General features: G+C 30.6%; 1 protein-coding gene across 2 annotated transcripts in view; it reads right to left on the bottom strand.

Moving 5' to 3' along the window:
- Window positions 1–7,874: 7,874 nt before the first annotated feature.
- Window positions 7,875–15,332, bottom strand: part of LOC139481176 (uncharacterized) — a 37,459-nt gene continuing 30,001 nt past the window's right edge. For both annotated transcript variants that reach the window (XM_071264332.1, XM_071264331.1), the window contains exons 5-7: window positions 12,618–12,707; window positions 11,755–11,973; window positions 7,875–9,247 (exon numbers count right to left, since the gene is read on the bottom strand). In XM_071264332.1, the coding sequence (XP_071120433.1) occupies window positions 11,778–11,973; window positions 12,618–12,707 (286 nt within the window). In that variant the 3' untranslated portion in view covers window positions 7,875–9,247; window positions 11,755–11,777. The remainder of the gene's footprint in view (window positions 9,248–11,754; window positions 11,974–12,617; window positions 12,708–15,332) is intronic.

The following is a 15,332-nucleotide window of genomic DNA, read 5'->3' as shown; positions in this document are numbered from 1 at the left end:
GTAGCTACTTTATCAATGAAAGAATAAATCCGCTTCCCCCTTTTTGTCACGAAAATGTTAACATCTATAAGTTTGAACAGATATTTGCTTCCAACAATGTAATTTTATTAAAAAAACAATATTAATTTATTAAGAACGTCCAAGAGAGGGTCGTTCCTCCAGGTTAGAACTTCTTAGTATTACTTTATATGTATATGTAATTCACACATGCTATATAAGTTTGTATATTGTTAATATGTATATGTTCTCTGTACCAATTGTTTTAAGCGTATAAAGTATTCATTCATTCATACTATGAACAACAATTTTATTTAAAAAAAAACTTATTTTATTTAATTTACCTGTGTACGCTACTTTATTTGACGCCATTTTAAAAAAAAAGTTAAGGTTGTCTTTTTGACATTGAAACATCTTTTTTATTAATATTGTTTCATAGATCAATTTATTGTTTTTGTGTATTGTCTTTTTGATTGAGTTAAGCCATTTCAATTTATATTTTATTGTGTGTCTTTTTATGTTGTTATGTTAAACCACTGTTTCAGGTAACGGTGAAGGTTGACGTTTTTAAAGGTATACAATTTTGAACGGATGTTATACTAATAGAAATAATATATTGGAATATCAACGCGTTGATTTTTCGGTGAAGTTCAAATTGTTATACGCAATCTTTAACACTCTGTTTTGTGCGAAATGTTTTTTTTTTAATATTGTTACTTATTCTTATTTGAATAAAGATCGTTTTGTTTATTAAAATATTTTCTTTTATATTCACCTTCTACAGTATTTCACGTGAATTGCGTGTCTTGTGAATAAATTTAATTAAGTTCACTCTAGACAAAAAAAAAATGAAAGGGATATATATAGCAAATCCATATAGCTATAGAAAGTATTCAACAGTATAATAGGCATAGGGAGTTGCATCTTTAACTGGGTTTCTATCTTTTTTTTTTAAATTCAACGAATTAATTGCATTCACAATGTGTAATTTAATACTCTACATGACCACTGACTACTAGGCAGATTGTATCCAAAGCTCCATCAGCAGTGGTATCTAAACTATCCTATTAAAAAAGTATATAAAGCCGATTTCAAGACACACAACAATAATTATTGATGGAGTTCGTGTTGCTTAGTCTTTAGTTTTCTATGTTGTGTCTTGTGTGCTATTGTTTGTCTGTTTGCCTTTATTTTGCCATGGCGTTGACAGTTTGTTTTCGATCTATGAGTTTGACAGTCCCTCTGGTATAATTCGCTCCTGTTTTATTAAGTACCAAATTATCAAGGTCATAACCGAACATTGTGTTTCAGGCTTTCAGGCGGATGATACTCATTGATACTGCCTGCCTTTCCAATTCAAGCAGTAACGACAAAGTTGTAGTTAAAAGCAAGATACCAACTCCAAGGGAAATGTAAAACGAAAAGTCCTTTTTCAAATCGGAAAATAAAAACCTCAAATACATCAAACGAATGATTACAACTGTCACATTCCTGACTTAGGACAGGCATTCCCTTCTGTAGAAAATGGTAGATTTAACATGATTTAAAGCTAGGAGCTTAACCTCTTACCTGTATGAAATTCCACTATATTGACAACAATATATAAACAGAACAAACAGACATAAAAGGTAAAACTGACAAAAATAGGGGTACATCAGATTGTGTAATAATCTGAATCACTATAAAACAAACAAATATGTTAACAAAGAAAAAAATGGCATATAGTCAAAGCACATAAGCAAAACTGAAAAACAAGAATACAAAAAAGTTGAAAGAACACAATGGGGGATGTATAAGTACTGAGCCACGACAAAAGGAATTAACCAAAAATGAACTAAATAGTAAAGGCTAAATTTTATAGAACACTATAACACGTAATTAAGATGATAAACAACATCAGAACATAGCTTTTATACTTTTATCACAATTAAACATTATTTGTGAAGTGGATACGGAATATTTATCAAGAAGGTTTTGGAATCTTCCAATGAACTTTTTTTTTTAAAAAGGACAAAGTGGTAGTAATAGAAATATCAGATTTACAAGCTTTTATACAATAACAGATTTTCCAAATTTCAAATTGATAAAAAAAACCTGCAACATTTATTTTATGCTAGTACCGATGCACTGGTACTGATTTTATGTTGTTATGCTGAGAAAAAACAACTAACTACCAGCAATTCAAGACCCTTATGCATAATCTTCGTGTTGGCAACATGAAACAAGTTTTAAAAACACCACGTATCAATTGCAAACGTTTATTTCTCTCAACAATATACCATCAACTATGCCCTTTTCGTGGGACAACTCTTCACGTTTTCAGGTACTTATACACACTCAGGGTTTCTAGCTTTGGGAGTTCCTTATGATATTTACCAGGAGAGGGTTTTAAATGCATCAAATTTATGAAGTGTTATTTTATATTATTTCCAAAACTGCGACGAAGAAGTAGATAAGTTGTGTTAAAGTTTTACTTAACGTTTACAATCTAAATATATACGTAAATGAAAAGGAAGATGCACGACCATTGTTTACAACCAAAGCAAAAAAAAAACCAAAAACCCGATACTCCTAGTCAGCCGATTTATCAATAATCTGGGATACAATACACATAAAGTGCCCAAATAGCCTCGCACGACGGATTACAAGTACTTAATAAGTGATAAAACAAAACAATCGATAACGAAAAATGTATATAACAAAAGAATGTATATAACAAAAGAAACATCGAAAAACTACGAAATACTGTTAACTTTCCATAATAATAACGAATTTCACCGTCCATTTGAAAAAAAATGATATTTGAAGTTGAAAATTTTCAAAAAATTTCAACTTTACTATTTCATTCCATGTTCTTGTTGACAAAATTGGTGAAAGTTTTTTTCTGAAACCTCATCCTAGAAAATTATGAACCTTGTTTGTAAACGAAACCAAATCGAAGATCACACGGACATATAGTTTCAATCCTAATCAACGTAGGCATCACTGGACCTCGCTAAATCAATATTCTGACCATCTTAAACAAGATTAGAAAATTAATTAATTTTGTAAAGGGAGATCTTCCAGTAAACAGTTTAATTCTTTTGAACAGAATGTTTCAATAGATATTTCTAAAATCCACTTGATAACGAAGCTGAAATATCAAAGGTTTTTCACCTTTAGCCACGTTTGTGTTCCATCGTATTAACTTTCCAGGTTATCCCGAATGTTCTTTGACGAAAACAGAAATATGTAGACTGGATTGGTTATTAAAATTGTTTAAGCATATCCAATGTTTGAATGTTTGAAAACATACGGTGGTGTGTTTTTACAATTGTCTATGCTATTAAGGGATATTTTACCCTAAAAAATTGTCATACCAACATGCTCTCGATATTTATACATGAACACGAATAAAATAATAACTTAATAAACTTTGTGGCTGTGTTTGAAGAAATAACTTCATTACGGTTAAATAAAACTGAGATAAATTTGTTTTTGACAAATATCCATTCCCTCAAACTATTTCAGAGGATAGTGATAATGGAAGTATATGCCTTAGAATATGATATGAAAAGGGTGCAATGCAACATCAATTTTTCCATCCATTAAAATCGGTGTTGATCCGTCCATCTAGCAATGGCCAAACTATACACATTATTCTTTGACTGACTAGCTTTGAATACAAAAATGGCGCTCGTTGTCAGGGCTGCAACATATTTTTATATTTTTTTATAAGCTGTTAAGGCCAAGTTTTTTTCGCTCTTTTATTAATTTCTTTTGACTATTCCAAAAAATAAATATTTATTATCACTTATAAAATCTAATAAATAACATATACGGTACACAATTTTCGGCACCGGTGCGCATTTAGACAATCAATATCTCTTCAGTGATATTTGAAAATAAAAAGCTTATTTTTAATAAATAGGAGCTATAAACAAAAAAGGACAAAAAAAATATATCCAAAGCCGGCCAGGGAAAGATTTGAATGAGAGAGATACATTCATTCATTGTAAGTAAATTACAACTTTTATAAATTTTGATAATAGATAATCCGTATTTTCATGCAAGAACCAAAAGAGGCATCGACTCAGTGGTAGTAATACAATAAACGGTACTTATTTTTCTTCACCAAATGCGCATTTTGACAACGATCAATGTCAATTCATTGATGCTTGAGTCCTCAAGATTTGAAAATCAAAAAAGATGAAGATCTATAAACCAAAAAGGACAAAAAGTATATCCGATGCCGGGCAAGGAACCAGAGCTTTATAGAGGAGATACATGCCTTCTTTTTAAATAATTTCCAAAATTTTGAAAAAAAAATATACAGTACTGGCTACTGGGCCGGTGATATCCTCGGGGAGTATCAGTATACCAGCAGAGACATCGACCCAGTAGTAGTAATAACATCAACGCAATTTTTGATGCGCATTTGGACAATCAATGTCTTTTCAGTAATGCTTGAGGCCCAAATATTTGAAAATAAAAATCTCATCAAAAAGATGAAAATATATAAACCAAAAAGTACAAAAAGGTATTCAAACGTAGATAAATTTAAAGTAATCCGATAGCACTTTCCCCCTCTTATACCAGTTTGTGCCATATCTTATGTCAACCTCAATCAAAAGCTTAACTTGAACACCCAACGAAACAGCACTTGACAATAATACATGTAGCTATTTAATAGACATTTTCAAACTGAATATGTTCACATTTTCTGACTATAAAGACAATGTTTTCCCGACGAACCCACCTAGTAAAGAGTAACCATCGTTCATTTATAGACCTATCATGTAAAGCTAAAGGCAAACTGTATCTTGATATATCACATAGAAAAGAAAAACAAAATCACAATTTTATTTGAATAAAATGTTTCTGAGGAAATCATTCTTTGTGACATTATTTCATCAATGTAGAAGTTAAGAGATTGCACAAAATATAGAATGAATTCTGTTATTTATTTCTGTATCGAATTCTGTACTTTTTGTTGTCATCGCAGTAGGTCGTATGGGATATTCTTTACGTACAGCAGAATATGTCTTTTTGGATGCTATCAGTCATTCTATGAATGATTTGAATTCGGTATTATGTATTATTTAGATGTGTTTGTGATTCTGCTGTCTTTATACCAGTTTAATTGATTTAGCAGAATCAGAAAATGAGTTCTGAATAACTGTCATATTGCTTACATACAGATTTTTTGAGAAGAAAATGGAGGGGCAATTCTGGCTTTAGTGCTTGGTTAATCGTTTAAAACATGTATGACTGTTGTTTATATTTCCGTTGCCAAATTTAGAGGACTACCAAAACAGACATTCTAGGTTTATGTGATTATATTTGAGATCGAGTAATCTTTAATTTACCTTTTTAATGCGTTTTTTTTATGTAAAAAGACAGATAAGAAGTACTCATCTAGTAATTTAAGAGAAACAAAGCTAAATCTGCAAATCGGCTACGTCATACCTACACTTAAACTGTGGAATCCAAGATTTTTAACAAGAATAGGCGACTAGTTTATGAGACCTTTGTCAGGAAAAAAGTGAATTGCCCGTTGTTCATTTACATACAACTATATATAATATGAAGAACGACCAATAACCAGGTTGTTTAGATGTCTGAGATAACATTTAAAAGTTCTGACTAAAATTCGTGCTCCAGTTAAAGGTTGCTAAAATTAGTATTTAAATTTGATATTGAAACAGTCACTTTTCTCTGAACAGGTTTAATTGACTGAACATATTTTTGTTTCCTTGCAGTCAATTACGGTCTGTTCAGACTGTTTAGTACATGTAGTGTTTTCCAAAATCACACTAAATAGTCTGAAAAGCTACTGAACAGTACTGAATTGTCTCAATAGTACCCAATTTACCGCAGTAATCCGATTGTCATCTTTTGAATTCTAATAAGTCACATAAAAACCTCTGTTCCATCGTATAACGTTTACATACATGTATCTCAATTGATATGTTACATCGCGCGTGTTCACATTTAACGATCTTCATTAACCGGAATGTGCCCCTGACGCAAAAAAGAGAGTACAACTGAGCGAAACCGGCATTACATTAGTTTTACAGTCAACATCACAAATTGCTAGACAGATGCAATGTGTTTTTGTTTTAAATAACTATTGACATGTTTTCGCGGTCATAGATATTGACTTTTTTTATGAAAATATCTTAGGTTTTGACTGAGAATAGATTTGGATAGTGGGTAATGCATGCATGACAGTAGGAGATTATCATATCATCCAAAAAACCGATTACAAAAAATAAATCCACGAATATATATTGTTTTTATATATATGGTAGGTTCAATTTAGTATGAACCTTTATATTTTGATTGGTTCTTTGAAGTGTTGCCTATAAACGTTTCATTTGCTTCGATCTAGTTAAATACTAAATTTTTCATACTTGAACAAAACAACCAAAACCGCTTAAAAATGCTAGATTGAATCAATTAAAAGGTGTAGAAACAATACTTAACCAAAACTACAAAAATGTTTAAATTCAGTTTTAATTTGTCTCTATTCATTTTGTCTGCTTCGATCTTATATTTTTTTAAATATCAATTTTGGTTGCTTATTGATCCATCATGACAAGAATATTCTGGTCTGGTTTTTACTTTAGCCTTTTGGTTGTTTATGTCTTGTGTTATCTCCATACGCTTTGATTGTTTCGTTATAGCATTGTATGTTATACATTTAGCATTATTTCCTTAATACGTTTTCATTATTTGTTTAAAAGTTTTGGTCTAGTATAAATTGGCTCAATTTGATTTTGTTGTTTCGGTATATTTTTTAATTTGGTTCTTTTTATTTTTGTTATTTGGTTCTAATATTTCATGTTTAGTTTTGGTCTTGTCTTTATTACGCTCTATACGTTATAGCAGTTTCAGTTTAGTACTGTTTCTATGTTTGTTTGTTTCGGTCTAGAAATATCTCTATAAGTTTTGGCGGTTCCATTTTTATATTGCTCCATAAATAACTTTTCCAGTCTTGTATTATAAAAATAAGGAGATGTGGTAGTAGTTACCAAATGTACCAGGATTATAACTTAATACGCCAGACGCGCGTTTTGTCTACATAAGACTCATCAGTTACGCTCAGATCAAAATAGTTATAAAGCCAAACAAGTACAAAGTTGAAGAGCATGGGACTGCTAATGGGACAAAAGTACACTCGACTCCAATATTATTTGGCTAGGGTTGTGAGTTTTCCTATCGAAGATCGGTTGTTTTTTATTGGCATTTCGGCTTCTTCCTCCCATAAAACTGACCACCACGAAATAACCCAAAAGTTCCGCTTTAAAGTTGCATTAAAACATCCTCCATCAATCAATCAATCAGTTGTCAATAATGAGAACAACCCATACCGTAAATCGGCTATAAAAAGCTTTGACATGAAAAATATGAGACAATTCAATTGAGAAAACTAACGACCTAATTTGTATAAACGTCTATATAAGTTTCGTCTCTTTCTGTTCAAAGTTTATCTCTGTACGTTTTGGTGGTTTCGGTCCAGTCTTTGCTATTAGTATGCTCATTATGATTTGGATGTTGTTGTATAGTATTGTCTTGTGTATAATTAACCTATTTTGTTGTTTACATTAAGTGTTGTCTGTAGTTTAGTTGTCCGGGTCCTGTCAAACGTTGTTTCTTTTCACTGCATTCGATAAACCTTTCTGCTTTAACCAGGAATTACGAAAACATAATTTAGGTAATATATCAACAGTCTAGTACCCAACATTCCATAGATTATCATGGATATGGTTATATTCATAAATTAACTGTTTATAAAAAAAACTTTGATTGTTCTAAAAACTATGGAAAAAAAATTAAGTTCATCCATGACATCCTGAAAATGCAATTTTTTCAACAAAAGAAAAAAGAGAATATAATTTTAAAGATTTATTTCAGATTCGTGCAATAAAAGGTGTACATAGAATTAATGGTATGGCACAGAGATTCTAGTTCATTGTATCATTACAAAATGAAGATAACAAAAAGGACGCATGTACTCTTCGTATTGACCTTATCCATGAATAACTGAACTAAGGGAATACAGAAATACATTGATATATGTAACATATAAACTTTTCACAATATTGGTTTTTAAAAGTCGCGATACTCAAAGCCTTTCGAATCAAAAGTCTGTTTTTTTTACCGTTAACTTATTTGTTAATATAATTATTATTTTGCAAAAACAATAAAATGAAATAGAGAAGATTTCATAATGAACTAATAAAACAGAAATATATATATCTTGTTAATGCAATGTTAACTAACACAATACAACAATGAATGCTGTTGTATTCTCTAAGGTTGGGTAGTTGTCGCTTTGACACATTCCTCATTTTCTTTCTCAATTTTATTGTTGTTACTTAACGTTTCTAAATAGAAAAAAATTAAACGATATTTTCCTATAAATGTGTCTAGGTTTTATCATAAAATCAAATTTTGCGGGGCAGGATTCATAAATATTCAATAATAATAAAATTCTGTCAGCTGGAAGATACCTGGCAACTTGATAAACATATTTCAATTTGGGAATATATCCAAGAATAGTCCAATCATTAATAATAACAAAGTCCAAGGTACTTGTTAGCTTCCTGGAGTTTGTCATCTTAGTAGGTGAGTTTAAAAATAAGGTGTTTTCATGAAGAAGAAAAAATGTTGCATACATTCCTCTCAAAATAAAACTATATTTATGAGATTACAATTCCTAAATCTGATCCGTTCTACACTGTTTGTCTATCATATTATAATTTTGGAAGTTATTCAAAAGCAAATGTTGGTTTTGAACAATCAAGTACGAAAATAATATTCATAAAATAGTTTGCATGATAGTTTAAAGAGTAGGAGGAAATTTGTGACGAAATTACGACAAAAATCACTTCAAAACTTCAAAAACAATACATTAAAAATAAAGGAAAATCATTAAGATCTATAGACGCTTATTAGAAATCAACACAAGCATTTATTTTGTTATCACATCATCTAAGAAAGATAAACACCATATAGTGTACTAGTATCTCTTTTCGAAATATTTTCATTTCTGAAGAGTTTGAAAAGTTTAATTCCGGAGGCACAGTATTCTTTTTCATAAGCTTTTGAGTTGTAGAAGTGCTTTAAAAACTATTTGGTGTCCTTGTTATTCGACTTTTTTATCCATAGAACGAAACCAAATCCACCATACTCTTCATCGCTTCATATAGATAGTGTTAGGCAAGAGATAGACACATACAAAGCCAGGTAATCTTCTTTCATCCTGAAAAATAATAATAAAAAGTAAAAAAACCGGAAATCCGTAGAAAATTCAAAACAGAAAATCCCTAATCAAATGGAAAAATCAAAAGCTCAAACACAAAATTCGATCAAAGACATCATAATTGTTTTAAAGTAAAAAAGCTAACATGAAGTACCTAACTTAATATGTTCACGAGCGTATTGTGTCAATATAACTTCTGAATAATCTGATTCCTCACTTTTACATCGGTGGGTCATTGGAACATAACCCTACGTTTCAATTTCTACAAGAACGTTGAAACGCATTGCTCACTACAATGAAAAGGTATGTATATAATTATAGATTATCGTTGGTCATCTCAACGAGATTGATTTTCTCGCTTGAGTTGGTACAGCGAAAGTGAGAAAAGCAACCGAGTTGAGATGACCAATGATAATCTGTTTATCGCTATTTTACCTATGACGACGTTGTCAATTTCATGTCAATTTCGTTAGCAACGCCACGTGGCCTCCGTAGTTTCTGGCGATAATTTTTCCATCTCAAGTGAGAAGAATGATATGAAAATTATCACAAAAAAAGATCAAAAGAAAAATGCACAAAATAGCGATAATACACATAAACCAATGTTTTTAATAAAATAGTCTTTACTTAAAACATGGTAACTTTGCATGCATACAATGAACAGGTTCCATGTTTAAATTATGTGAGTGATATATCATAAACCTCTAAATATGCTTTGGTGGTAATGTAAATCGAAATCAATATGCCATAGTTCTGTTCGAACCACTTCAACATATCAACATAAACATTGACAACCAACAATTCCTACCCATTCGCCGTTTCTGAATTTAAAGTATTATGGGTAATTGCATTGTTCGTACTATAAAATGATAATAACGTCACATCATTTGATGGATTTCCATTGTATAAGACATTTTGTTATAAAACACGTTTCGGTGATCGAATTTTAAAATGTTAACCATGATGTAATAGAATTCCGAAACGAGGAATTCTAAGGGCACTCTATTATCAGGAAAATTCACAAGATTAATAACATTCCACCAGAAACATCCTTATTGTAATTTTTTGGTGTTGGTATGAGGTAGAATTTTGTTTTTATTTGTATGATTCTTATATCTTATTAACTTTGGATATATGATTGCTACATTTCATTCAGTATTCATTTCATCGATTTTGTATGAATAAAGTTTGATGAAGGTAGAAGTTGAATGACAAACTTCCTAACACAAATTACTAAATAACATCTACATCTTACCTACAGTTTCAGTAATTTACAAGTGTCTATATAGTACTGTGGATTCATTTTTATTCGTGGTATACCAATTTTCGTGGGTCTCGTGGGTCACAGCGAACCACGAATTTAAGAATTCAACGAAGAATAATCCCGATAAATGTGTATGGAGTCGGATGTTTATTTCCGGTTATGTTATGCAGTTCTAGTATAGTGTTGACTAGCGATAAATATTGTAACATAACACGTGTTTTTTTATTAAAAGAAGATACAAGTAGTTTAATTAAATCAATAATAATTATATCGAATATCAGTGATAATTTACTTTTTAAAATTGATTAAAACTGTTCATGGAAAATAAGTTGTTAATTACCGTGTCATAGTTGGGTTTACTAGTGATTGAAAATCAATAGGATTAAGTACGGGGATATTGCCAGTAGGTAATATTGTTTATGACAGGAACATTTATTTTGACACCTTTTACTTATATGACTGTTTATTATATCGTGATTAGGGAAATGAGCTTTCAATCATAAAGTTTTGATTGCCTTATAGAATTCCGACAAGCATTTATAAATTGTAAAACAAACAAATAATTAGTTGTCTCTGTCCATTATTGTAATAGAAGTTTTCAATGAGCACTTTAACCTAAAATGACCAAGCGAGGATTTTGACAATTCAAAACTTTTTCAATGAATTCCTTCTTTTTTGTTTGTTTTAATTATTATTGATTAAACCAAGGAGGTTATATGATCTCCTAAATCAAAAACAAATCCATGAATTACGTATCTGATTTTTTTTTATTATCAGCGATCCACGAATTTACGTATACCACGAAATGTCTTTTTTTCTCTATCCACGAAAATTGATACCCACGAAAATAAATGAATCCACAGTATGAAACATTGTTAATCACCCTGAGTCGCAAGGGCATCTTTTCGACATTTTTTGACATTTTTATATATTATGTCTGTTTGTTTTGTTCACACTTTGTTTTCAATGTAATGGAATTTGATGCGCCTGTCATACAAGTGAATTGTTTAACTAGCTTTAAAACCAAGTTTTGTCCACAATGTTTTACATAAGAAATGCCTGTACCAAGTCGTCAGGTATATGACAGTTGTTGTCTATTCGTCTGATGTGTTTGAGCTTTTGATTTTTGTCATTTCATTTTGGACTTTCCGTTTTGAATTTTCCTTGGAGTTCTGTTTTATTTTGTAATTTAACTTATTTAAAATATAATCAATACAGTTGAAGTACTGACAACGAGACTTACCATCATAATAGAAAAAAATGCGATCAATTATCTGAATGTCTCTTCTTGATTTGCTGGAGTCTTTTGTGAAACAGCCGCAAGGGTGACATTCTCTTTCGGAATGATCGTCGTTTTCTACCTGGACTATGCGGAGACATCAAGTAATAATATTGGTCTGCAATGGACGATGCCCATTCCGTTCGGCAAGCACCTCCTAACTCAACTGTACATGTGCGTTTACTAGAAATATAAGAATACATTATCAGCTAAGGACGCTTCATATGTTTTAAATAAAAAAAAACGTATATGCTCCCATAGAAAAAGACAGTTGAACAAGATCCCGAGATATTATACACATGCAAATATTTGTTTAAAATCAAAAGATCTTTGAATTCTGTTTTATGTTTATACAACGTATTGAATTGTTTTATGTGCACCAGGTGAATACACTTTAGCTGAATGTTTAAAAACAGTTGAAGTCAATTCCTCTTTAAAGTTAAAAACTATAGAACTGTAGTTTTATAATGTTGTTCCATGAGTCCGGATGGTTATATAAAAAATATAATCAGTGGACATCGCCATTCTTTATTTCGAATCTAATAAATATAATGTTGATTATATTTTATAGGAATAAAAATTATAAATAAATTGGCTTGAATGACATTCAAATAATCGGGTTTTATGAACTTGATCCTTCAGTTTTCTTTTGCTGTTTGTTATAGAATTAATAATGGGTTGGAAGACCATATGCCAGGTAGATTTTTACCAGTATTAAACTAAAATAAGACAATAGTTTTTATGGTATGGAAACGATTTATGTAGAATTGGGAATATGACAATGCACGAAAATGTTTCTGTTTACCTGAGAAAGTGTATATATTTACCTATTTTCTATAATGCTACCATTTGCATCTTCTAACAATGTGCGAATGTTCTTAAGGTCAAGGCGCTTTCTCACTATATCTTCTATTAACCTGCAAAAGAAAATTGTATGATATTTAGATTGACCAGACTACTTAACTTGTTTGAATTCGATAAATATGGTCAACATGTAATGTATTTTACTGTGATAGATTGTCGGTTATTGATAGCTTCGATAAAACGTTATAGGTGATGATATCTCAGTTCAGACTACACAATAATCTGACTGAGGAGCTGATTCGGCAGTATTTAGTACTCTCAAAGAAGTCAACGAAACAAAGAAAAAAAAACTTTGAGAAACGAACCATCTGTCGGATATTTATTTTAAAAAGTCTTCGATTCTTATAGTCGATTGAAAATCATATTAAATGAAACTATATGTCAGAAAAATGCAAATCAAAGGTAGAAACGTTTTTAGTGCTAATATTTTCATGGATTGTTGATGAAAGTTAAATGAATATCTAATTATAAGGCGAATATAAATTATGCGTACACTTTTCAGACGTTCAATGCGTACAGGAAATTATAAGTAAAACCGAAAATATTTTCTTACGATGCCTATATCGGTCAATTGAATAATAGCAAAATGTGTAACCATTTCACTGTCAGTATGTGTGACAACATCAATTGTATTGTAAATAATTTATTTTAAGAATATAACACAGAGCAGTTATATTATTAACCACTTTAACTATGAAATAAGGTACTGAAACTCATTTTAAACATCGGCTGTAAGTGTCAGTAAATTACCAACTTAAAAGATTTATGAAAATATAACAAACAATTCAATCAAAATGCTTTTAATAATGATTTAATACTATGTTCACTTACCAAAAGTGTTCATTCATAAGATATATAGCGCTGTCATTACCGCAGAAATAATTTCCCTTCATTATTACCCAAATACATATTACTAATTATCTGCAAATTATTTTTTCGCGAAAACATTTTAGTTTATTTGATTTGACATAAGGATTTATTTGATTAAGCATCATTGTCTTTGTACGGGAGATGATATAAGGGGTTCATTTGTCATGTTCTGTGTCACGAGGAAATTACTTGTTTGCATTCAGTGATCGAGAGTTATCGACTTATCACAAGTAAATATTTGGGAACTCATAAAACAATTTACACAAATTAAATCAACATAAATGGCAATGGATCTTGTTCATTAGATGTCTATCTTACTGTAAATGCTACTAATTAGTCTCAAGAGACTCCTTATTGGATCATAATGAACATTTAGGAGAAGCTATTATAGGAAAATAGTTGCAGATCAGTAGGTTACTCTTTTCAACCGCAAAATATAAACGGTACAAATAAAGTTATCAGAGGGGATATCAAATTGCTTAGGTTGAGGTTCGTTTAGACATTTTGGGTTGGGGTGGAGTGCTTTAAAATAGTTGTAAAAGACAGGACATGAGATTTTATTTGGATTAATCTCTTCCAATGCATGTATCAGTCGGTTTGTGATTTAAGAGCGTGTGTTCAATACATAAAAATCCGATAATAAACTCAGACAATCTATAAAAACATATTGCCTCAACGGCGGAGTAAATATAAGTCTGGAAAATTGACTTCCGTTCGCAAACGTAATGATCCACAATGTTATGTTAGAAAATGGGAAAGACTAATTGGTTATTTTTAAGGGAATGTTTAAAAAAACTTCAATTTATATTTTATTCATATTTCTATGTTCAAGTTTTTACAGTAAAAAAAGATGTCCATGATTTTTTGTATTCCAATATAAACTACATTGATACTATTTGTCATCTATGACATGGGAGTATCGTAAATCATACAAGACTCAACGTTTTGTATACGTGTTATCTTTCATAGATTTTATGTATATTTTCGTCGACCTGTTATAATAACCCTTTTTTTGTATGTATTCCAGGAGAAGATCTATGTTCATGACTTTAATTTTAATTTCCAGACAAAGTCTGTATGCAGTGCAGGGACTTCTTAATACCATTATTTCATTTCTTAGTCATGAGATTCCTACTTTGTGGACTCCCTTATTCAACATAAACAGTGCAATCTTATATATTAAACTGCAAAGTTACAGATCAAAATTGTGTACCGATAAGGATAATCTTCTTTCCTATAATAATGACAATATAAGCGACAGTACTCAACCTTTCAGAAACATATGATTTAAATATGACTGAATAGGTGCTTTCCGACAATTTATAAAGGCAGACTAATATCGTCTGCATTACTTAATATGAACTGATTTTAAAAGCAAACATCTTTTGTAATTCAATAAGAGTCATCCAAATTGCGATGGTACTTGAAAATTTTGAATAATTAAAATTAATCAAATATTGATTTCTTGAAGACTCCTTGAACCTGCAATTTTTATAGTCAAATTCAAGTATTCTATAAAAAAAAAAGTACACAAAATAGACAAGTTTAACCAAAACATTATCAAAAGCAAAGTTGTATATTTTGACATTTAACAAACAATTTATTTCATCGTTGTAAATAAATAGTCTTCGATTCAAAATTTCAAAAATAGGTAAATAAAGGCCACAGCAGAATATAGCTAGACAAAAGTCATAAATCAATTGAGAGAAAACAAATCCAAGTTACAAACTAAAACTGAGGAAATCACATCAGCTGTAAGAAGAAAACAACGGACCACTTAACTCCAACAAAATACAAACAGCAATGCA

Source organism: Mytilus edulis, chromosome 7, assembly GCF_963676685.1.
Source record: "Mytilus edulis chromosome 7, xbMytEdul2.2, whole genome shotgun sequence".
NCBI classification, from domain to species: Eukaryota; Metazoa; Mollusca; class Bivalvia; order Mytilida; family Mytilidae; genus Mytilus; species Mytilus edulis.
The sequence above is the reverse complement of the archived record's forward strand: the minus strand, read 5'-3'. Positions and strand labels throughout refer to the sequence as shown.